The sequence below is a fragment of the Megachile rotundata genome, chromosome 6 (assembly GCF_050947335.1).
Source record: "Megachile rotundata isolate GNS110a chromosome 6, iyMegRotu1, whole genome shotgun sequence".
Classification (NCBI taxonomy): Eukaryota; Metazoa; Arthropoda; class Insecta; order Hymenoptera; family Megachilidae; genus Megachile; species Megachile rotundata.
In genome coordinates, this window is record NC_134988.1 from 8,548,689 (window position 1) to 8,574,085 (window position 25,397).

At 34.2% G+C, this 25,397-nt stretch overlaps 1 protein-coding gene and 1 long non-coding RNA gene across 6 annotated transcripts in view; one reads left to right on the forward strand and one right to left on the reverse strand.

Annotated features, from left to right (window-relative positions):
- Fur2 (furin-like protease 2) overlaps positions 1-12,218 on the forward strand; it is a 461,999-nt gene extending 449,781 nt beyond the window's left edge. For all 5 annotated transcript variants that reach the window (XM_012283553.2, XM_012283554.2, XM_076532816.1 and 2 more), the window contains 7 exons: positions 3,108-3,295; positions 5,024-5,272; positions 6,026-6,494; positions 8,322-8,521; positions 8,585-8,866; positions 8,938-9,155; positions 10,711-12,218. In XM_012283553.2, coding sequence (XP_012138943.1) covers positions 3,108-3,295; positions 5,024-5,272; positions 6,026-6,494; positions 8,322-8,521; positions 8,585-8,866; positions 8,938-9,155; positions 10,711-10,818 — 1,714 coding nt within the window. In that variant the 3' untranslated portion in view covers positions 10,819-12,218. The remainder of the gene's footprint in view (positions 1-3,107; positions 3,296-5,023; positions 5,273-6,025; positions 6,495-8,321; positions 8,522-8,584; positions 8,867-8,937; positions 9,156-10,710) is intronic.
- A 2,522-nt stretch (positions 12,219-14,740) lies between these two features.
- On the reverse strand, positions 14,741-16,251 carry LOC143264650 (uncharacterized). The gene is made up of 3 exons (XR_013038504.1): positions 16,037-16,251; positions 15,596-15,912; positions 14,741-15,513 (listed from the first exon to the last, which is right to left on the reverse strand). It is a non-coding gene; the product is annotated as an uncharacterized LOC143264650 (long non-coding RNA).
- Positions 16,252-25,397: the final 9,146 nt, after the last annotated feature.

Here is a 25,397-nt window from a genome sequence, read left to right on the forward strand (position 1 = left end):
AGCATTATTTTATTAAGCTTTATTAAGCATTTTCTGAATGCTTTGAATTGAATTTTTGGGATTCTGATGGAATTGGAATTATTCTGATTTTTTAGTGTATGTGAATGTTTTAATCACATTAAAACATTTGTGAATCGTTTCTTTGAAATATTAATATTATTTTGGGGCAATGTTATATTTTAGATGATATAAGTGTCTTGTAGATGTTGGTTGTTTTGGATTTGAACGATTTTTTGCGCTTTTATATTGGTGTTAGATTTGAATTTGAATTCCCGCCTTTTTACGTTGATATAGTACCTTTTGAATTTGAATGACTTCCCACCCTTTCGCGTTGATGTGATAGTTACATTTGAATTTAATTAATTTCCTGCCTTTTTACCTTGATATGGTGCAGTTACTTTTAAGTTATTTACGTTAATGTGATGTAACTTTTAAATTCTTTTGATTTCCCGCCTTTTTACGTTCATGTGAAACAGATACTTTTGGACGTGATTTCCCGCGTTTTTACGGCATGGTTAGGTTTTTTAATTCAACCAAATTCACATCTTTTTATGTAGGCATTGTAGTTTTAGTTATATCAACTTACTAGTTATAGTAAGTTATAGTTATATCAACTTACTATTTTGAATTTGAATGATTTCCCGCCTTTTTGCCTCGATGTAGGTTTCCTTTCGAATTCAGGTAAATTCTTCCTTTTTTACGTTGATGTATTATAATTATTTCGAATTAGAATAAATTCGCACCTTCTTGCGTTCATATTAGTTACTTTGAATTCAAATGATTTCCCGCCTTTTTTTGAAATATTGTATATTTTTCACATATGAAATTCAAATAAAAAGGTGCAGTAAGAGAGTTAAAAATTAAAAATCTTTAAGTTTGAAATTATATGAATTTAAAAATTTGTAAATTCCTAAATTTGTGAATTTGTGAATTTGTAAATTTGTGAATTTGTGAATTTGTGAATTTGTAAATTTGTAAATTTGTAAATTTGTGAATTTGTAAATTTATGAATTTGTAAATTTGTAAATTTGTAAATTTGTGAATTTGTAAATTTGTGAATTTGTAAATTTGTAAATTTGTAAATTTGTAAATTTGTAAATTTGTAAATTTGTACATTTGTAAATTTGTGAATTTGTGAGTTTGTAAATTTGTAAACTTGTAAATTCGTAAATTTCTCAATATTTACATTCAAGAACATAAAAATTAATGTATTTGAAATTTATGCAAATACTTAAATCTGAAAATTTCATTTAAATACTATACATACATGTAACATTTACAGCAAAAAGGATACAGATAGCAGAATCGACGTTTTTTTTACATAAAAGTACATTGTTCCAGCTTAAAAAAAATCATTGGAAAAAACCTTGAAATTTGTCTCTGGTACCATTTATTTCGTTTCGTGGTATATTGCACCCCCCCCCCCTCTGCACATCCATCGTGTCTCGCAAACGTTTCCAGCAAACTGTTATTTAGAGTGATACGTTTTATGTAAAAATACGACATTGAATGTCGAATCCTCCGATAAAAATAGTAAAACACATTTGTTACCATTTTTAGGAAAATTGAAAAATTCTACTGCACGTAAATTATTGCGTTTGATTTTAATTAAACTTAAGTTATTGACTGAACGACATTTTATTTGTAATGAAATAATAAATTCAAAACGGTCTACATTTCTTAATATAAAACTTTTTCTTATTTTCCACTTATTCTTTTCTGTAAAATAAATATGTTTACTTAATTGTAATTAAATAATACAAAATTAAAAAATTTTGTAATATTGAAGTAATTTATTGTAGTGAAAATTCGAAAATTTTTGCATGTATTGTAAATTAATAATACAAAAATTATTTATGTTTCATTTTCCTATAATTGTATATCTGGAATATTCATGAATTATTATTAATTTAATACTACAAAAAATTATAATTAAAAATTACAATTTGAATAAATATAAAGGTCAATGTTTTAAATATTAAGTTTTGCAAGAACTATGGTACATTAAACACGATACCTAATGAATATTTTCCGAATTCCTTTAATCAAGCAGTACAAGAATTAACTCGTCTAATTTCCCTCCGCTATTGAAGATGAAACTTTAAAATAAAAATGTTCGTTCCGCAAGATTAAAGCAACTTTGTATTCGCATCGTAATTACGTTGTTCTCTGCAACGTAGATTCATTGCGCATTCATGAAAAATGAAACTTCTACCGGTGCAGAAAGTGCGGCCATCCTTTTTAACTTTTTGCACCAACAATATCGATTGCTTCATAATTACTTACATAACTCTTAATACCCGTAGGATGTAAAATTGAATTTTTAATCGTCCAACGCTTGAAAACACCTGATAAGAAAAACGAAATAAATTTCATTATTTTTTATTTAGTTCGACGTCAGTAACTGATATCAATTTTAACGAAACGTTGCACGATTATTGAACCTATCTAAGAATATTCATTCATTGACGTTCATTTTTTACTTTAAAGGAAAACAACCCTTCGTGTGTAACAATAGTTTGCGTAACTTCTGATAAATCGTAAAGGATGAAAGACTTAAATTAAATAAAACAAAAAATTACACAAATTAGCATCGAACTCGAAACTCCATCTTCACGCAAACTTAATTTAAGTTTGACATATTTGAACTGTAACATATGTCACAAGTCTGACACATTGTTATATGATCTATTCTATTTGTAGTTCTAATATTGACTTCTAATATTAGTATTAACCAGTTAACTGTGATTGACGAGTATACTCGTCATGGCTCGATTCTGGCGACACAAAACGATGCGCGCTCTCAAACGAGGGCGCACAGTTAACTGGTTAAAATGTTTAGAGGTCAACACGAAATAAACAAATAAAAAGTGTAAATGACTTGAAATGGATTCATAAATTCTTGAGAACTCGTCATCGCTTGATTATCGACACACACTGGTGCGGTTTGCAAAAAGATCGCCACAGTTAACTGGTTAATAGTATTAGTTCTATATTAGTTCTAATATTAATCTTCATGATAATATATTAGTTCTACATTAGTTCTAATATTAATCTTCATGTTCATGTTTCGTGTCGTTCCTTTGTTTAAAAAACTGCAATTACAGCACATGCGTGAGTCGATGTCCACCCAGAAGCTTTCCAAATCAAGGAGGAGTTTGCTGGCCCTGTCACGAGTCCTGTGAAATCTGTGCCGGGGCTGGCCAGGATTCCTGTCTTTCCTGCGCACCTGCTCATCTTCGAGTTACTGATTTGGCTGTTTGCCTGCAGCAATGTCCTGAAGGATATTACGAGAGTGAGTACCATCAGTTACACTGACGCTTCAGAAACAGTAAATCTTGTACTATTATAGTCTTCGGAATTTGAGCATAGATGCTATGAGCTGAAGTATGAGGGATGGAAGGAGTTGTGTGAAAGTGAGGTATATTTGAGTGTAATGGGATGTGGGATTTGATTAAGTTTTTGAGTTACCACATCCTCAAATTTGTCGATTCTTAAGCTTCTAAATTGTTGTATTAGTAAATGATCAAATTACCAAATTGCTAAATTATCAGATTACCAAGTTGGCAAATTAAAAAATTATCAAACTAGGAAATTAGTGAACTAGCAGACAACCAAATTAGCAAATTAGTAAACTAGCAAACTAGCAAACTAGCAAACTAGCAAACTAGCAAACTAGCAAACTAGCAAACTACCAAATTACCAAACTTCCAAATTACCATACTAGCAAACTACCAAACTAGCAAACTAGCAAACTACCAAATTACAAAATTACCAAATTGCCACATTACCAAATCACCAAATCAGCAAAATAGCAAACTGGCAAACTAGCAAAATATCAAACCAGCAAATTACAAAAGTAGCAAACTAGCAAACTACCAAAATGCCAAGCTACCAAAATGCCAAATTACAAAAATGCCAAGCTAGCAAAATGCCAAGCTACGAAAATGCCAAATTACCAAAGTGCCAAGCTACCAAATTGCCAAGCTACGAAAATGCCAAATTACCAAAGTGCCAAGCTACCAAATTGCCAAGCTACGAAAATGCCAAATTACCAAAGTGCCAAGCTACCAAAATGCCAAATTACCAAAGTGCCAAACTACCAAAATGCCAAATTACCAAAGTGCCAAGCTACCAAAATGCCAAGCTACCAAATTGCCAAGCTACAAAAATGCCAAGCTAGCAAAATGCCAAATTACCAAAGTGCCAAGCTACCAAAATGCCAAATTACCAAAGTGCCAAGCTACCAAAATGCTAGGCTACCAAAATGCCAAGCTACCAAAATGCCAAATTACCAAAATGCCAAATTACCAAAGTGCCAAGCTACCAAAGTGCCAAGCTACCAAAATGTCAAGCTACCAAAATGCCAAGCTACCAAATTGCCAAGCTACCAAAGTGCCAAGATACCAAAATGCTAAACTACCAAAATGCCAAGCTACCAAAATGCCAAATTACCAAAGTGCCAAACTACCAAAGTGCCAAGCTACCAAAATGCCAAATTACCAAAGTGCCAAACTACCAAAATGCCAAGCTAGCAAAATGCCAAACTACTAAAATTCCAAGCTACCAAAATGCCAAGCTACCAAAATGCCAAATTACCAAAGTGCCAAGCTACCAAATTACCAAATCACGAAATCATGAAACCTCGATTTACCAAATTAAAACTATTAAATTATCCCCCCGCCCCACCCCCGAAAATTTCAAATTTCCAAATATGCAAATTTCTAATCCGCCAAATACAAGGTAAACCCCTTATCCCCTTCAACAAAAATATTAATATTCCACAACCTTCCTACATAATTAATAATAAAAGTATATCACTCTCAGTACCTCCTTGCAAACTACAAACATTATACAATATTTCCTACCATAAATCCCACAAAAACACAGCACAAATTCCGCAGTCACCATATCGCAACCTACGGCTTTTCCTCCCTTGATATATAAACGGTCATACGTGTTTTGGAAGGCAATTCGTAAAAAGTTACATTTGTTTTGAACGAAAATATTTGTACATTTTCAGACACGGAGAACGGAACATGTGTACCTTGCGAGGCAAACTGTGCCAGTTGCCAAGATAGGCCGGATAAATGTACCAGTTGCGAACATCACTTGGTTATGTATGAAAACAAGTGTTACGCGGCGTGTCCTTTGTACACCTACGAGACTCAAGATTACAACTGTGCGCCGTGCCATTCTAGCTGCGAAACTTGCAACGGCACTGCTGAAAATCAGTGCATCTCTTGTCGCTCAGGATTGTTCTCGCTAAACGGTGTGTATAATACAGTGATCATTAAAAGTTGACCATTGTTGTACTGATAACCTAGAAACTTTACCACCTTTTGCGTTCTAAAATTTGTACATAAATTAGTTTTGTTGGAGTAATGTTTAATCTAAATGAGAGTGGTGTACCACATGAAACACAAATATGTGGATTCATTGTAATATTTTTGCAGATATTTAGATTTATAACTGGTAGGTAACCTCTCATTAATGATGACATACTGTAGTAAACAAGTTTGATACGTTAGAACGATGAGGAGTAAGCTAATTTGATATGTGACATGTCTTAAGCCGCTGCCACGCGCATCAGTCTTAATACATTTGTGAATTTTTAAATTTGTGATTGACTTTTTTCTCTATGATTCTCTTCTTTTGTAATCAAAGAGTACTCAATGTGCATAGCAATATGAAATGCCTCATAAACCAAATAAATGTGTTTGTGACGTGACATGCAGCCTTAAGCCGCCACCACTTTGCTAATATTTTACCTCGTCCTTCTTTTCACGTAGCAATATGTATACCAAGAAAATAATCTACAACAAACTACCATCATAAACCGGTACCTCTCCCAAAAAGCCGGTGTTGCTTTAAAATATACTACATATTTAAACTACCACCTAAAATAATAAATACCAAAATACCATTTTAGGTGCCACACACATAACATTTAAACTACTACATAAGCTACAACAAATATCCATATACAGCAGTTAATTACAGCGTCCTGTTCAATAATTTACAGGAACCTGTAAGGCGTCATGTCCAGCTGGTTACAGCGCGGACAAGAAGCGCCGAGAATGCGTTCCGTGTCCTCCAGGATGCGCCACCTGTGCCACAGCGACCTGCACCAGCTGCATCGACGGATGGACCCTGAACAAAGAGAGTCTGTGCGCCCCTGAACACTACGATCGCTGCGATATATCCGAATTCTTCGACAATGGACACTGCACGTCGTGCCACACCTCCTGCAAAACTTGCGCTGGACCTGCGGACAGCGACTGCATATCCTGTCAGAACTCGCTGCTTCTTCAAGGAAAACGATGTGTCTATCAGTGCGATGACGGATATTACTCCATGGCGCAACCTTCGAGGGCTGTGTGTGTTCCTTGTTTACATACTTGCAAGACCTGCGTGTCCAGGTTGAACTGCACCGCGTGTCAGGATGGATTGCAGCTGCAGAGCGGAGAGTGTAGGTCTTCTTGCGCGCAAGGGTGAGTTTTATGATTAGAACTTGTGAGTTTGTGTTGGAAAATTGATTGTGTGGGAAGGATAATGTGTGGACCTTCATCATGTGAGGATCTTGACTGCATAGGACTCTGGGGATTAGTAGGTCCTTTGGGAATATGGAAAGCTAGCTAGATCCCAGATCTTGTATTGGGATTGTAGCTGAGCACCTTGTCCACATTGAGATTGTTTAATCTAGGAACTATAGCTAAGGACCTCGTCCATATTGGGATTCTACAATGTAGGGACTATAGCTGAGCACCTTGTCCACATTGAGATTGTTTAATAAAGGGACTATAGCTAAGGATCTTGCCCATGTAGGAACCTTTCAATATAGGAATTGTACTAACATACGAACCTTGACCACATATGGATCTTATTCACATTGGGACCTCCTAACATAGGTGCTATAGTTTGAATCTTTTCAACATAGGAACCCTGTCAGCATAGGAACCTTGCTAACATAAGGACCTTGATCACATAGAAACCTTGCCCACATTAGGATCCCCTAACATAGGGTGCTGTAATACGGAACTTGTCAGCATAAGGACCCTACTAACACAAGAACTTTGCTAACGTAGTGACCTTGATCACATAGAAACCTTGCTCACATGGGATCCCTTAACATAGGGTTCTATAGTTTGGAACTTAGCATAAGTACCTTTCCAACATAGAAACCTTACTAACACAGAGATCTTGATCACATATAAACCTTGTCCACATTGGGATCTCCTAACATAGATGCTGTAGTTTGGACCTTACCAACATAGAAACCTTATTAACATAAGGACTTTGATCACATCGAAACCTTGCCCATATTGATCTAACATAGCTACTGTAATTTAGACCTTGCCATGTGGAAACTAACACAGGTCTTACTGACATAGGAACCTTGATCATACAGAGATCATCAAGTCCACATTAGGAACTGTAGCTATTATTTACCCACATTAGGAATTTCCCATGTTGGAACCCTCTCACGCTCAACCTTGCTCACGTTCGAATCTTTCCACATTAAAACCTCATGAATCTTCTCAAGAATCTCGATCTTCGCACATAGAACTCTTTACACTCTGACCATTTCCACTATGACCTTAGAGCCTTCTGATATAACAAAATTCTCAGATGAGAACCTTGATCATATTGAGGCCATCCCACATCTATTATAGATTATAACACCTAGGTACCTTGTCTACATATAAATCCACATAACGATCTTAGTCACATTAGCACACGTTCGCATTGAAATCTTTTCCTATTAACCTTGACTGCATCGGAACCTTCCCACATAGGAACCATACTTCATTAACACCTCCTTATACAGGGACATTCCGACATAAGAAACTTGATTACCGTATATAGAAACCTTGATTACCTTATACAAGAGCGCTAATTACAACCTGTAAGGTCTGACGTATGGACCTTATTCAAGCTTGTCCACATGTAGTCCGTATGTTACCAATATTTGGAGACTTGTGTATTTCATCCACATAGTTTGCTAATAGTCTAACGTTACATTCACATCAACTTCCATGATTTCTTACTAGGTCTACAGTAACATTAGCAAAGTTAAAAACTTGACAGCCTTTCATAATTTTTATTATTGATTCTAGCAATCAGCTTCCATTATCGATTGCAGCAGTTCTTAACTTCCATGTTTCTTGTTATTGATTCCAGCAATATTTAACTTTCATGAATCCTCTTATTAAGTCCAAGCATCCTTAACCTCCACAATACCTCTCGAATCCGAAGTTCTTAAAGTTCTCTCGAGAGATCTGAAAGTTTCCAGCTGAAATCCTATCTGTTGCACGCAGGTATTACAGCGACAGGGGTCAATGTGCCAAATGTTACCTCTCGTGCAAGACGTGTTCCGGGCCCCGAAGAGATCAGTGCGTAACTTGTCCTCGAGGATGGCAACTCGCAGCCGGAGAATGTCATCCGGAGTGTCCCGAAGGATTCTTCAAATCTAACTTCGGTTGTCAAAAGTGTCATCACTACTGTCGCACGTGCAAAGGTGAGAGAGGATCTTGTGTCGGAGATTTTTCAGAAGTGACAACGTGATTGTAATGCATTACAGGGGAAGGTCCATTAGAATGCACCTCGTGTCCTCCGCATTCCATGCTAGAAGGTGGTTTGTGCATGGAGTGCCTCGGGGCGCAGTATTACGACCCTCTGACGCAACTTTGCAAGAACTGTCACGCTGATTGCCGAAGGTGTACGGGTCCTGGGAAATTCAGTTGCGCGGCTTGTTCGCCGCCGTTGCATTTAGACAAATTGAATAATCAGTGCGTACCTTGTTGCACGGGCAACGAGAAGGGAACCGAAGCTGAAGAGTGTTGCCTTTGCGATCCGGAAACTGGTAAACTGCGAATTTCATCGTTGATTAAATTGACACTGAGGGTGATTTTAATTTTATGGTTTCTTTTACAGGTGGCTGCAGGAACAGCTCACCGGCAGGTAAAAGAAGAGTGCCAGGCACAGAATTTGCGGCGGCCGATACGGCCATTTCTGAAGTGTATGCGAACTACGAGGGAACAGCCGATAAAAACGATTCAACTACACTGGCGATAACAGCAACTACAACTATTGCTGTTGCCATCTGTCTGGTGTCCGTCGCATTGTTTGCCACTATTTTCATTGCACTTCAGGTACGTATTTTCGTTCTCACTGAGATCAATACAGTTATGTTAGGATAATTAAGTTGATCTAATTGAGTTAGTACACCTTAAATCTATTCGATTAATTTAGGATAACACCTTAAATCGATTGAACTAAGTTAGGATAATCCTGTATTGCGAGATTTCGATCAATTTGTTTTCATTCAACCGATTCATCCTTCTTCAATTCGTTTGCCCACTTCTAAACGGTCTGCCGACTTCTCGTCGATTTGTCTTCTTCCAGCCAGTTTATTTCTTTTTAAGCGGATCATTTACGTATAGTCGGTTTGTCCACTTCCATTTATATATGATCGCTACTTTTTTGGTTGGTTCATCTAGTTGATCTCTTTTCTTCCAGTCAGGTCGTTCGATTTTAGTCGATTCATTGACTTCTTGTTCATTTGCTTTCGTTCGTCTTTTTCGATTCTTCATCCTCAGCTAGTTTGTCCTCTTTCGGTTGATTCGTTATTTCTAAGTTCATTATCTTTTTGCTGCATGATTTCTCTTTTGGATTATCATACTTCAGTTGAATTATTGTCGTTCAGTTGGTTCATCATTCTGCTGTTGAATGATCATCTTTCAATTAGTTCAGCATCCTTCAGTTGGTGCATCATTTTTCAATTGGTTCATGGTCTTTCTGGTGAATTATCAACCTTCAGTTGAATTACTATTGTTCAGTTGATTTATTATCCTGCTGTTAAATGATCATCTTTCATTGGTGCATCATATTTCAATTGGTTCAGCATGCTTCAGTAGATTCATCATCTTTCAGTTGGTTCATCATTTTTCAATTGGTTCATGGTCTTTCTGGTGAATTATCAACCTTCAGTTGAATTATTATTGTTCAGTTGATTTATTATCCTGCTGTTAAATGATCATCTTTCATTGGTGCACCATATTTCAATTGGTTCAGCATGCTTCAGTAGATTCATCATCTTTCAGTTGGTTCATCATTTTTCAATTGGTTCATCATCTTTCTGTTAGATTATTATCTTTCAGTTGAATTATTGTCGTTCAGTTGGTTCATCATTCTGCTGTTGAATAATCATCTTTCAGTTGGTGCATCATCTTTCAATTAGTTCAGCATCCTTCAGTTGGTTCATCATTTTTCAATTGGTTCATGGTCTTTCTGGTGAATTATCAACCTTCAGTTGAATTATTATTGTTCAGTTGATTTATTATCCTGCTGCTAAATGATCATCTTTCAGTTGGTGCATCATGTTTCAACTGGTTCAGCATCCTTCAGTTGGTTCATCATCTTTCAATTGATTCATCATTTTGCAATTAGTTCATCATCTTTCTGTTGGATTATCATCCTTCAGTTGAATTATTATCGTTCAGTTGGTTCATCATCCTGCTGTTGAATGATCATCTTTCAGTTGAATTATTATCTTTCACCTGGTTCATCATTTTTCACTTGGGCCTCCAGAAGGTTCATCCTTCCAGTCAGTTCGATGTTCCCCACATATATTTTTTCTCTAACCTATCTTTATATCCATCAGATTTATGTCCCTTACAAATAAAACCCTTGCTTCATTATTTCCAGGCTATGTCAAGCAGAAGAGAAACGAACAAAGGTTACACGCAGCTGGCCATGAGGGTGGAGCCTCCTGACGATGTGGATGTTGACGACACGACGGAGCTGATGACCTAGATATCTTCGGCAACGACAACCTCTCGTCGAAGAGTTAAATGAAAGTCGTCCAATTTCGACATCAGGATCAAATTTATCGGTGTGTTCGTGCGGCGTTAGTAAAAAAAAAAGAAAAAATGGAACGTGTCAGTCGGGATCGATAACCGCCGCGATTCCAGTTTAAAGAACAAAGTGGTCCCGGACGAAGAGGAACAAAAGTAAAAACACAAAAAAAAGTAAACATAGAAAGAACAAAATATTAAATATTCGTTTGAGAGAAGAGAGGAGGAGGAATAAGGGGAGAACAGTGTCGTATAAGAACGGGGACGAAGGATTCGTTCGAATCGTGATAGCAAAGACACCATTTTCTTTTTTGGGGCGCACTGTACGTCGAAAGTGTGACTGTTGTTCACTTCTATAATTGACAGTGCGATTGCGTGCTCGTTGTCGTGTGTGTGACGGTGAACGAGGTGTTTAAGTACGTATTCTTTTAATTTTTTTTTCTCTGAACGGTCAGGCGCGTCGAGAGCACATGAGACCAGTGTGTAAATGTCGTAATAACTTTTAATGCAAGTAACGCAGTTAAAAAAAAGGGTGACGGACATTATAAAGTGCCTGGTTTGCAACGCCCTTGACAACACCGTTTCGTCTACCCTTTTTCATTGCCTTCTATCCTGAGCAAAAATGATTTACGCGATCGTGACGATGAATTTGAAAAAATTGCATTAATTCTTAAGTTACGGACCAGATGTACATACCGACGAGAAACGGGGATAGCAGGCTGAACAAAAGAAAAGGGAAGACAGTAGCAATGTTAAAGAAAAGAAAATGAAAAGGAGATTTGTAAAATGATTTCTGGCCCCGGCATGTGTATCAGTCATTCCGTCGTTAACGAATAACCAACCGCATTTTTGTAACTGTTTCTTGTTATTGCTACAACATTTTGTGTTGTTTGGATGTCTTGTACGTTTTTATTTCCACGCGTTATTTCCGTTATATTCGTGTTATTGTGAACAGAGAATGACTACATTGTTGGTGTGATTACACCAGGAAACTATATTTTCTTTTTTTGGGGATAAAAAACTGAAAAAGAACGTTTGCGCAGTAGACTCCCGTTATATTGCCGTAGACGAGATCGTAGACGTAGACGATTCCTTTAAATTGGCAATATAGAGATTCTTAAAGTGCAACGACGGAGTATTATTAACTAGTGATGGATCGCTAGAATGGTGGCAATATAACGGGAGTCTACTGTAGTAATAATAGTAATAATAATGGGAAGAACACACGAAACAGTCCTCGGTAAATCTACTATCCGCGCCTACCGTGTGAATATTGAATTTCTCCTCGTGATTTGATATAAAGCTATTATTGTACTTTTATGATGAACGCGATTATAAATATATACATATACATATTAATATACATATATATATCTATATACACACATACTCAGGCGTTTAAATATATTCTGAGTTTCGTGTTCCCAATGAAATATTCTTGGATCCTCTGTCATTTTTACCTGCTGTTATCCTCATATTGTTTATTCATATTCATCCATCTCATCCAATGAGTTGTTAAGGTAAGTACGTTTATTGGAGTCCTTTGAAATTATAACAGTGTAAAGGTATATGAGAATGTAAAGTAAAAGGGTTTTGTTTGTAGTAGAAAGCCATTACTTAATGAAACGTTAAAAATTAATATTGGAATAGAATGCACAGGTGCTTTTAATGGATATTTCTTATTTAAAAGTATGAGTAATGTCTTGGTGTTGCTTCTACAGTTTATAGATCTTCTTTCTACTTTTGGTTGGTCAATACTTATCTTCTCTGTTTAATAATTTTGGGTTTAATTAAGTGGGTATTTGGGTTTTATACCAAAGTTAAGTTACTTACTAAAGTTCGGTTAGGTCAATGTAGTTCTGGCACATACTTTATTTAATCCTTTTTATTATTATTAACTTGAGGTACCAAGTAATACAAGAATTTATTGATTCATTATTGATTTGTCATTCATCCTATTATGGCTTGTTATTGATTAATCATTAACTTTTGAGTTAAATTACTAGTGCTTTGCTTTATTATTACTGTTTAAGTTAAGGTATTGTTACTATAGATTTCTCAGTAAATTTTAAGTTATTATTAGTTGGTATTGATTTGTCACTAATATTAGATTAAATCCTATTGCTTACTATTGATTCGCTATTATCTTTGAAATTAAATTTCCTTCATAGTGATTACTATTGAGATCTTATTGATTCATATGTTGCTGTTAATTACATCAGATTTATTATTAAGTATGAAGTTACATTTCTATTGTTTACAATTGATTCATTATTAAATCTTATGTTACTAATAGTAAATCAGTTAACACAATAGTAACAATAGTAATTTTCAAGCTATATAATTATTACAAATTTAAGTCACAATAAATCTTATGACATATTCTTATAATCAATTAAATTGAGTTGACATATAGTTTTAAAATTAAATTACCATATAACTTTATAATCATTAACTCAATTTATAACATGCATTAAGAGTTGCTTTCCTTATTATTATTATGTTAAGTTATCATACAAGTTCCTTACTATTATTAAGTTACCATGTAACTCAACAATTCCTACTATTTTTAAATTGAGTTCATATATCATCAAAGTAATTTCCTCAGTATTAATTTCAGTTACTACTGTAACCAATTATTATCCTTGTTTTCATGAATTTATGTAAGTATATTAAGAACTGTTACATTTATTATTATTAACTTAACTTTCTAACTTTATCACTACGTATTTAAGTTACCTCATAAGTTATGAATTATAATCCTTACTGTTAACTTAAGTTATTATGTAACTCAAGTATCTGTACTATTAACTCAAATTACAATATAACCTCAAAATATTACTCCTATTACAATTAACTTAAATCACAATCAGAACTATACAATTATAAATTAATTCAACTAATTTTTTGCATTCATACTAAAATTAGATTTATCCTATATTTTAAATTCATACAACCCCGACACATTCTGAATAATTAAAACTCGAAACAAAGTTATTAAAACAACCCCTTTTTTTGCAGCCACGAGCATACTAGAATAACTGAATACAAAAAAAAATCAATGTCTCTATTATTTTTATCGCGACCATCGGTGTGAATCAAACATTTTCCGCGAGTAATCATTTTAAAAACCCGTATAACTTTCTATTTGTACGTTATGCGTCACACAATTCCGTTAATATTCGCCTGACCGTGTCCATCCAATTAATTCCAACGGTTTTACCGAACGCGTGAATTTTTCAATGGTTCATCGTGCGTTGACAAAATTGGTATACGACAAGGCCCATGATTTATCGGATCCACCTATAGACACGACGGTTCTTTGCGTTTTCCAATGCACGAAGAAGCTGCTGAAACGAGTGAAAAATCGAGGATTATACCGTGAGCAAAGCTGTGATTTATCGAGCAGTACATCGTCATGATTCAACGTCTGCTAGGTTTTGCCAACGTTTCGTCTGCGCGTCCGAAATTTCTGCGAGTATTAATCATCAGAATGCTCGAACGAATGACAAACCGTCAAATTCGATCCTCGAAATTGTACACCAGCCATGCGATATTAATTGTAGCCCCTGTGGAACATCGGTAGTTTTCTACTTTCATACTGGGTGTCTCGTAAAATCTGCATTATTTATGTGAGCAAAGTAAGATTAAAACTTATTCAAATTTTCACTCAATTTCAAGTGTGAGGCCACGTTTGAGGCTTCAAAAAATTGAAATGGCATTCTCTGTTCTGATTAAGAATTTACTGTATTGAAAATATAATAATGTTTCAATACGAAATTTATTTTTAAAGTTAGTTTACAATCAATCTAAAACACTAGTAGGTTTACAGCGATTTAAACTATGAGGTGAAGAAAATAATTTACCAATGAGTAGCTTTGTTAAATAATTTCTTACAGTACTAAAAATAAAAGTATATAATAAACACTGCAAGTTTCTGTCATAAAATTTAGGGTAGTTTTATTGCAAGATATAATGAAGATCATTTCTCAAAGAGTAGCACCAAATGGTTCTATTGTCGCCATTTTGTCTTCACGTAATTGAGCAACCTCAAGTTTAATATACCTCAAAATATGTAGAATAATACCGAGGAATTAATTGAAAAGATTTAACATTTATGTTATTGCTTAATCAAAAGAAAGTCAGTAAGTTATATACATATGCATTCGAGGTCTCAGAAGTAACCTAACCTAACAGAATCAAATTATTTCTTCCTGAAAATTACTTTACTTTTATTCAAAATATTTTCTGATGCCATGAAAAAATGTACAGATATCACTTAATAACATTCTGTACATTTATTTATCGTAACACAGCAATAAACAATATTTTCTTAACAACACTCACTATGAATTTATTTCTAACCTCTATTTTGTCATTATGATCAGTGAGCTCTTGAATAATATCTAAAAAAATTAATTTGAAGGAACCAAACTGCAGAACAGAATATACTTTCTCCTTCATCAAATTTATCACAATTACGTGGATTCTAAAAAATAATATCGCAACATTATATTGCGAATTCCTTTCCATACAAAAGAGAAGGTCACGTGACCCTCCATATATCACATTTCATGCAAATCATATTGGAAACTTTTAATCACGTCCGTGTCTTCTCGTGTTCACCTCATTTTCCATTTTACTAACTTGATCCCTGTAAAATGAAGGAAGATGGACGCGGAATTATCGCAACCGGTATAATTAAAGCGATAGCGCGATAAAACCGTGGCACGTACGTAAACGGGATTTGCCTTCACGAATTTACGATATCCGCTTACGATACGACAGCCAGCCTGATAAAAGTAGAGGCACGCGAATTATCGTTACCGAATTTATCGGTTAACCTGTTATCACGATCGGTGTATCGACGAAACGTATATCAGGATCACCTCTATATGCCGGTTCGAACTTTTCGAATAGATCCTTCATGTCCATTCGTTTCCAATATTCTCTTGATGGACGTACAGTGGATACATGTAACGTTAGGTGTTCCAATAAATACATTTTATTTCACGACATTATTCTGATAAACAAATACTTGTGTACTTTTAGTCTGAAATTCAAATTTACAAATTATTCAAAAAATAATTGGTTACTTATTACTGTATGTAATATTACTGGGATATATCTGGGCTATATGACTAGGGCTATATCTGGGTTAGGTAATATTGGGTCACCTTTCAATCGCATGACGTAGGTAATATTGGGTCAACCTTGAATCATATGGCTAATTAGTAATTAGAAGTAAACTTGACAAATATAACTGAAGGTAGCACATTATTTTTCTTGGTAATAGTTGAAAGTAATTCTAAGAACATGTTCGACACCAGAATAGTTGTACCGATGTCAACCCATGAGTTGGCGCGTGACCCAAAGTAAAAGAAGCTCTATGAACACTTCCAGTGACATATCGGCAAATAAGAATAATAATGACAACTGCTGAGTGCAAGTAGCATCTCGCTCACTTGAGAGACGTTTCAAGACTGTCATTGTTTTTCGCCTAATTGGTGTGCGTGACCGCGAGAGCCAATCTACCGCCGAAAATACGTGTGAGTGGCGTCCATTTTTCTATTCTGACCAATTGTGCCGTGGCTACTTGGGGATGTATCGATTTGGAGATGTAGGAATTTGGGAATATAGCGATTTGGGGCTGTGGCGATTTGGGTATGCGCGAATTTTGGAATGTAGGAATTTGGGAATGGAGGGATTTGGGAATGTGGGGATTTGGAAGTGTAGGTATTCGGGAAGGTAGGAATTGGGGGATGTAGAGATTTGGGGGTGAAGTGATTTGGGTATGTGAGAATTTTAGAATATAGGAATTTGGGGGTTGAGGGATTTGGGGATGTAGGGATTTGGGGATGTAGGGATTGGGGAATACTTGGATTTGGGAATGTAGAGATTTGAGAAATAATGGATTTAGAAAATTAGGAATTTGAAGACATAGGAGTTTGGGAAATTAGGGATTTGGGGACATAGAAAATTGGGAAATTATGGATTTGGAAAATTAGAAATTTGGGAATGCAAAAATTTGGGAAAATAGGGATTTGGGGACAAAGGAGTTTGGGAACGCAAGGATTTGCGAAATCATGAATTTGGAAAATTAGGAAATTATGAATGTAGAGATTTGGGAAGGTAGGGATTTGGGAATGTAGGGATCCAGAGGTATAGAGTATTAATACATAGATGGATAATTTCATATTGCAATAAAACAGTAAAGTGAACAAATACAATCGACTTATTAATATTCAGTTTCTTCTAAATTTTTAAGATATTTATAAAAGCAACTATATTAACATTCATAACCTCATTTTAACTGTATAATATTTTAAACTTAATACGTAAAATCGTCCTCATGAAATTTATGTAGAATACAAGATTGTTTGCATATATATATAACATAAAATCTTTCCCATTTTTATACATATACAATGATTTGAATTTATAACACAGGAAACGTAATATTTTCATATCAAGCATGGAATATGATAATCATAAAATTGTATAAACATTGCATAAATCCTTAGAAATACATGTTTATTTACATTTCAACGATTTCTGTTATTTGTTACTATAGTCAACATATATTTTAGCCAAAATTTATTATCGCACATATTTTCCACTGCAATATATTTGTTCAAGTAGCTTCCGCATCCGCTCGCAGAATGCATTGTTTTTCATTTAACTGTTCGAACGCCGAAATCTGTCCGGAAAAACAGACACCGGTTGTTAATTTAGAGTATCCAATCAATAATGAAACAATGCATACGAATGAAGCTTGTTTTTCCTTTTACGTATACATAGGACGATTCAAATAACATATTTACGTACTTCTATGTGCAGGACGATTCAAAATATATGTTCACTTGTATATAAGGTTATTCGGTGAGATCTGTTCACGTTTATATGTATAGGATGATTAAAAAATTACAGGATGTCTCACAATTAGTGTAGGTCACTGAAATGGGGGGTAGCTGACACGATTCTGAATAAGATTTCCCTTTGCAAAAATGGGGTTTGAAGCTTCGTTTCTGAATTATTAAGGAAAAACACGAACCAATCAGAGCGCAAGGATTACGCATCCACAGACGCGAGAGCGGGAGCTTCGGATAATGTGTAGTTATCCAACGCGTGGTAATCTAACGCGTAGTAATGCAACGCGTGGTAATGCAATGCGTGGTAATCCTACGCGTAGTAATCCAACGCGTAGTAATACAACGCGTAGTAATACGGCGTGTGGATATCCAACGCGTAATAATCTAGCGCGCGCATATTCAACGCGTAGTAATTCAACGCGTAATAATGCAACGCGTGGTAATTCTAAGCGTAGGAATCTAATGCGTGGTACTCCAACGCGTAGTAATCCAGCGTGCGGATATCTAACGCGTAGTAATCCAGCGCGTGGATATTCAACGCGTATTAGTCCAACGCGTACTAATGCAACGCGTGGTAATTCTAAGCGTAGGAATCTAATGCGTGGTAATCCAACGTGTAGTAATCCAGCGCGTGGATATCTAACGCGTAGTAATCCAACGCGTGGATATTCAACGCGTATTAGTCCAATGCGTAGTAATGCAACGCGTGGTAATCCTACGTGTAGTAATCCAACGCGTAGTAATACAGCGTGTGGATATCCAACGCGTAATAATCTAGCGCGCGCATATTCAACGCGTAGTAATCCAACGCGTAATAATGCAACGCGTGGTAATTCTAAGCGTAGGAATCTAATGCGTGGTAATCCAACGCGTAGTAATCCAGCGTGTGGATATCTAACGCGTAGTAATCCAACGCGTGGTAATTCTAAGCGTAGGAATCTAACGCGTGGTAATCCTCGCGCCCTGATTGTTCCGTGTTTTTCCTTAATAATTCAAAAACGAAGCTTCAAACCCCATTTTTCATTTTTGAAACTCATTTATAGTAAGAAAAATATAAACTTCTATTAAAAAAAAATAAAATTAAATCGTATACACATCTATTAAATAACAAACAGAAAAGGGCATAAAACTTGAAAAATTAAAAACTATGTATTTTAATTTTGCTGTGAAAATCGTTTTCCACAAAAATTTTCATCTGAACTTTTATGAAATTTTTATTTCTACAAAAAAGTTTCATAAAGTTACATCGAAATTTGACTTTTAGATTTTTGTTTTTATGATACACATATTTTTTTAGACACCCAGTGGATTGATATCCGTGAGAATTGCTCGTTAGAGAAATTCAGTTAATTTTTATTTATATCGTGGCGAACAAAATTTTCTCCCTGATTGCGTGTACGTTTTCAGATAATTTTGTACCTGAAATTTGAATTCGTTTTCTGTGCTTCATGAAATTAAAATTGTGAATAAACTTTTCATGATTTATTTTCTGCGCTTTAATATTGGAAGTTTGATGGTGGATTTAATTATGGTTGTTGGATAATCGTACTTGGGAACATATTCAGTGCGTCATAATATTAATTAACTTAATATTAATTATCAGGATTTGATTTGAGAACAATATGTGCATTTATATTAATGCTTGGTAATTGAAATTTTCATAATTGGAATAAATAGAATGGATTTATTTATAGACTGATAGCTGTATTAAAAATATTGGTACATTACTTGTAGTATTTATTTAATTAATAAATAGATTATGATTAATACATAATTATAGTTTACATATTTTTAAGCAGATCTTTTCTTTTAATGAAAGTTACAAGTTACAAGCTATAAACAATTTCTTAAATTTTTTGTACAGCTAGAAGGGGATTAAGGTTTAATACAAATTGTTTATTAGACTAATTGAAGATGACATACCTGACTAAAAACATTTTTCGTAGCTTTTATCAAAAATTCAATACAAAGCATAACACTGTACGGCTCTATAATTAACATACAATATAACAAGATTATATACAGTATATTAATTACTATTTCACGGAATAAATATAAAAATTGATCACATAAACAAATTGCACTATTTAAAATGCACTGATAAATATATAAATAATTTAAGTGCTCATTAGCGATTACTAATTCAATTATTTATAAATGTTCAAGTAATAATAAGGCATGCATTACAAACGAACAATAAATTAAAAATACTGTGCACAACTTATGTCCATGCTTTCAATTTTAAATTTACGCGCGCTTTAAGAATAGTGCTGCCATCTTCTGACAACTGATGAAATTTATAAAACCGTAAATCAATAAAATTTCACTAAAATATGCAACGAACGTTCTGAATTTTAATTCCTACCACCAAGAGCGTTGTAATATTAATACCAGGTCCAGTTGATATAATAGAATACGATGCAGAAATGATAAGAGACACTGAAAACCCAGAATCGTTGATCAAATAAGAAGAAATTGAACTATTTACTAAATTGGCATATTTTATACTTCTCTTATGATTTCAAGACTCAGTTTTGCCAGAAATACGTGAAGATCATTTACTTCTTTAAAAAATACAGTTTTCTGTATTCATAGTTTCAGTGTTTGCCACTAGATGGCGCATGCAGCACAATTTTTCAATGCGTGCGTCTAACTTCTAAGTTATTATCAAAGAAAATAATGTTAATGGATTATCATAATTTGCAATGATTGATGTTATGTCAAATAAAAATGTTTTATACATGTGCTAGATATATTTTTATGTATAGATTTGATGAAATAATTTTATTAAGCAAATAAAGTTAAGCAAAGAGAACATTGACAGAGGCAGCTTTAGGTTTGATTTATGGAGCCCCAAACGCAGGAGAATATCGAGCATCACTAATACACTATTTTGACGAGTCTGACACACTCGTACTTCCTGATCAATTTTCCTCGAATACTCCTCAATTTGGAGTTGTCCAATTACTTGCATAGTCGATTGATACAAAATTAACATAACATTTCAACTTTCTCTGTCTGTTTTAATATTGCTGATTAGTTCTGACGCAGTTGACAAATCATAGTGCATGGGGTTAAATCAAATGTTTCTATATCATTGATCATAGGAACTGAGGCCTCGTAACAATTTCAGATTCGAGCTCAGAAATTGAAATTTGCTCTCAGAAAAGAATACACCTTTAAATCAAATGTTTCTATATCATTGATCATAGCGACAGAATGAGGTCTCGTAACAATTTCAAATTGGGGCTCAGAAATTCAAATTTGCTCTCAGAAGAAAAGAATCATATACCTTTAACCCCTGCACTATTTTGACGAGTCTCGTGACGCGCTCGTACTTCGTGATCAATTTTACTCGAATTAATACGCTTCAATTTGTTGTCCAATTATTTGCATAGATTGATACAAAATTGACATAACATTTCAACTTTCCTTGTCTGTTTTAATATTGCTGATTAGTTTTGACGCGCCTGACGAACCATAGTGCAAGGGATTGATCAGGGAGGGGTTGAAAAGGCAGTTATCGAAAGCATAAAATAAGAAAAGCGTTATGCTGCATCAGTGCTAACTCAGATTGACTGTTATCATCAATAGAAATATTTTTATCCGATCAATAATAAGTTTAGTTACTGATTTAGCGAGTATCCAATTTCTTATGTTGCCCCAAGTTAGCAATGGTTCCACATGAGACGTTCCAGTTAGAAACAGTTACTCGAATCAATAATTATTCACTTTAAAAATGACACTTCCGAAGTTAGGTGTATCTAGCAAGTTTCAGAAGTGGACATTCCCATGGGATATTTTCAGCTTAAGGTGAAAGAAATGCTCAGAAAGAACGTGCTCAGAAGTACTATGTTACGAAGGTGTCGTTAAGCTAGCCAAGTCCATTCCCAGGGCTTTGTTAAACGGAATTGGTACCAAACCCATGGGACACGCTGGCCTAGAAGATCTCTATTATGTCAAGGAAGGACGAAATGAGCTTCTTGGGATTTTCTTTCCATTCATTCCTGTTGGAAGAACCGATCGTTCAATAGAAATCATTTTGCCGCTAGATTTCTGAACGGTTTAAATCATGAAACTTGCAATTTTTCTCCTGGGAATCCATCTAATTCAATTCTCGCGCCGCAGAATTATCGCTTCTTACATAAAATTTTAATGAATTCATTGCATGCAGAATTAGTTTAAATTTTGTAGACAGATTGTAATTTAAATTGCAGTACAGATTGCAATTCGGTAGATTGCGCATCGGTTTAAATTATGGAACTTGCACGTTTTCCCTTGGGAATTCGTGTAATTCTATTCTCACAGTGTAATATCGTTTCTCATGTAAGATTTCGATAAATTTGTTTCGGAAATAGGGTTTCGACAAATTCGTAAAATGTAAAGTTAACATTGATTAAAACTTTCATAGAAATTATTATTTTGTTGTTAGATTTCTAACGAGTTTAAATTATTAAACTTGCAATGTTTCTCTTGGGAATTCACCTGATTCAATTCTCAGGTTACAGTAATATCGTTTCTCATGTAATATTTTAATGAATTTGTAATCGTTTCCCAAATAATGTTTTATCACATTTTCAACAAATAAAATTCACGTTAATTCAAACTTTTATACAATACAATTTTGCTGTTAGATTTCTGACGAGTGTAAATCATTAAACTTGCCGTTTTTCGCTTGAAAATTAATCTAGTTCAATCCTGATATTACAAGCAATGACGTTTCTTAAATGAAATTGTAACAAATTCATTAAAAAATAAAATTGACATTAATTTAGAATTTTATACAGTAATATAATGTAAAAATTATATTACTTTGTATAACAGGAATTTTATGAATCATTTCATAAATAAGTTATTTCCTTCTTTATGGTTTTCAAGTTTTAATTAAACGTTTCATCACTAAAATTATAAAATATGAAAAATTGGATTTAGATAATTTTATGCCTGAACTGTGGATTATTGTATTTTGTGACTGATTTTGATTGCTTTTCTTGTTCAATGCACCTTAAAATTTGTAAACCAATATTACTACAAATTCTCGTTATATTGCCATGTTTCATGATACATTACGTAATGATTGCAACGCATTCTAGCGGTAATTTTCAATATTTGTTGGCCTCAACAGTGGCGCCCCCATTTAAATACATACTAGTTTATATGGATTGCAACATAAATTCGTTCGACAACTGTAAGCTTAATAATGTAGGTACGATAATACTACATAATTAGTAATGTATAATCAATAACTGTGTATACTGTGCAGTTAATAGTATATAAACAGTAATAATGTAGAATTAATAATGTATAAACAGTGACACCATAAAATTATTAGCATGCAAACAATAATGCTATATAATTAATAGAATGTAAACGATAATAATACATAAATGTTATATAGAGGGTAACACTATATGATTAATAATGTACAAACAGTAATAGCGTATAATTAATAATGGAAAAGCAATAATATTACATATTGAACAATATATAATCAATAACACTGCGTTACTAATGGTATACGAACAATATTACTATGTAATGAACAATATACATGTACACAATAATACTATACAATAAATAATGTAAAAACGATAATACTTCTAATAAATAATACAGACTGTTGCCTGTAACGCTACTCACGATTTTTCTCCCACTTGCAACCATCTCACGAAAAAAAGTTTACAACAATATTTGCAGGGTATGAAGTACACAATAGATATTAGTAAAGCAAATTTCGAAAACAGTTTGTTCTCTTCGCAAAGTCAAAGTCACCTTGGGTTTTTTAAATAGGAACATACATTTTTTTATTCGCAGCTTTAGAGGACATCGAGACGAATTCAAAACACATGTTACATGATATTTTTATTAACATATTACTCGATTCACAGAAGTGGAAATGTGAAGTAAAAGACCGGAATATTACGTGATGGAAGGCGGCATACATTTTGAACATGTAATTAAATAAAGTGTATTTTTCTTACATTCTAGTCGCGTGTTTACATTCAGTAATCTCTTCGGAATCAAATAATGGTTACACTACCAAAGTCAAAAGCTAAGTATTTCACATTTCCTCTTGTGTAAATCGAGTAATATGTTAATAAAAATATCATGTAATATGTTTTGAATACGTCTCGATGTCCTCTAAAGCTATGAATAAAAAAAATGTGTGTTCCTATTTAAAAAACCCAAGGTGACTTTGACTTTGTGAAGTGAACAAACTGTTTTCAAAATTTGCTTTACTAATATCTATTGTTTTTTCGTAAGGTGGCTACAAGTGGGAGAAAATTCGTAAATAATAATCCTTCCCCCTCAATAATGATTATATCTCCCAACTACATCCAACCATGAATCCCAAAACCACGAATCTCCATCACAAATTTAACACAATTCCTAAATCCATAAAATACAAAAAGATCTGCACAAAATTCACCTGAATTTACACAACAACCCAACAAAGTTCCACTAATTATACCGCACGAAGATGTACAAATATAATATCAGAAAAAGAAATGATTATTTTTTGATCCAGTTTCTTCCGGTATATTTTTAATTATAAGCTTCATATAGCTAGGTGGTAGTGGCTCATCATGGGCAATATAACGAGAGTCTACTGTAATTAAAGAGATGAGTATACTCATTTCTCGATCCACGTGTCGAACTCGGCAAACAGCCATAATTAGTCCGTCGCTAATTACCCGTACTTTTCCTTCGCACCTTCTGCGTCACGTTTAATCCTCATCTGTTCCAGTTTCCCCACTTTCAGCGCATCAGTCTTCCAGACAGAAGTGCTGAGCTAACGACCAGATACAATTATTAAATTAATCTCTCTTTCGAAAGGATAATTTTATCAGTGTCACGAAAACTCCTTTAAGCTCTGCTCGGTACGTGCCACGGCTTTCATTTTGATTGATTTCGAAAATATTATTCGACGGTAAATGGCAAAATCTGCGCGGAAATGTTCTATTTCTCCACGTTAATAGTACTGGCGTATTAGCATATGTATTAGTAGCTTAATAACGTATAAAATGCTTAATAATGATTAGGTGTTAGCGTTAGGTGTTTGAGTTTTTAATAGGGAAATATTTTTATAAATAATATTTGAAACGAGTCACTGAACTTTGGAATATATGAAGTTTGAAATAGTGAATATTTGAGAATGTTGAATCTTTGAAATAGTGGAAGTTGAAAATATTAATGTTTTGGAATATTAAAGCTTGAGAATACGGAAAATTTGAAATTGTGGATATTTGAGAATATTGAAACTTTGAAATATTGGAAGTTGAAAATATTAATGTTTTGCAATATTAAAATTTTACAATACTGAAATTTTAATATAAAGAGGCACAATAACACAGAAAATATTTTAACATCAAAGTCCATAAATATCAAAATTCCACACGAAAACAATAAACAACTAAAGCAACCCCATTTAATCCAGAAATATCTGAAAACCGCTATTTACGATATCGCAGTTTCCCTTTGATTTTCCTTCCACGAACCTGATTAATTCACCTTCCGAGGCGTTCAATTACAGTTTCGAAGTGTTTCCTCTGAAGCACTTACTCGAGATATGAAATCTTCAAGGTACAGACCTTAGCCCGGCCATGAAGGTTAGTCTGGTCAGAAAATGGCCGGAAAGGGAACTTCGTTATGTATAAGATAATGG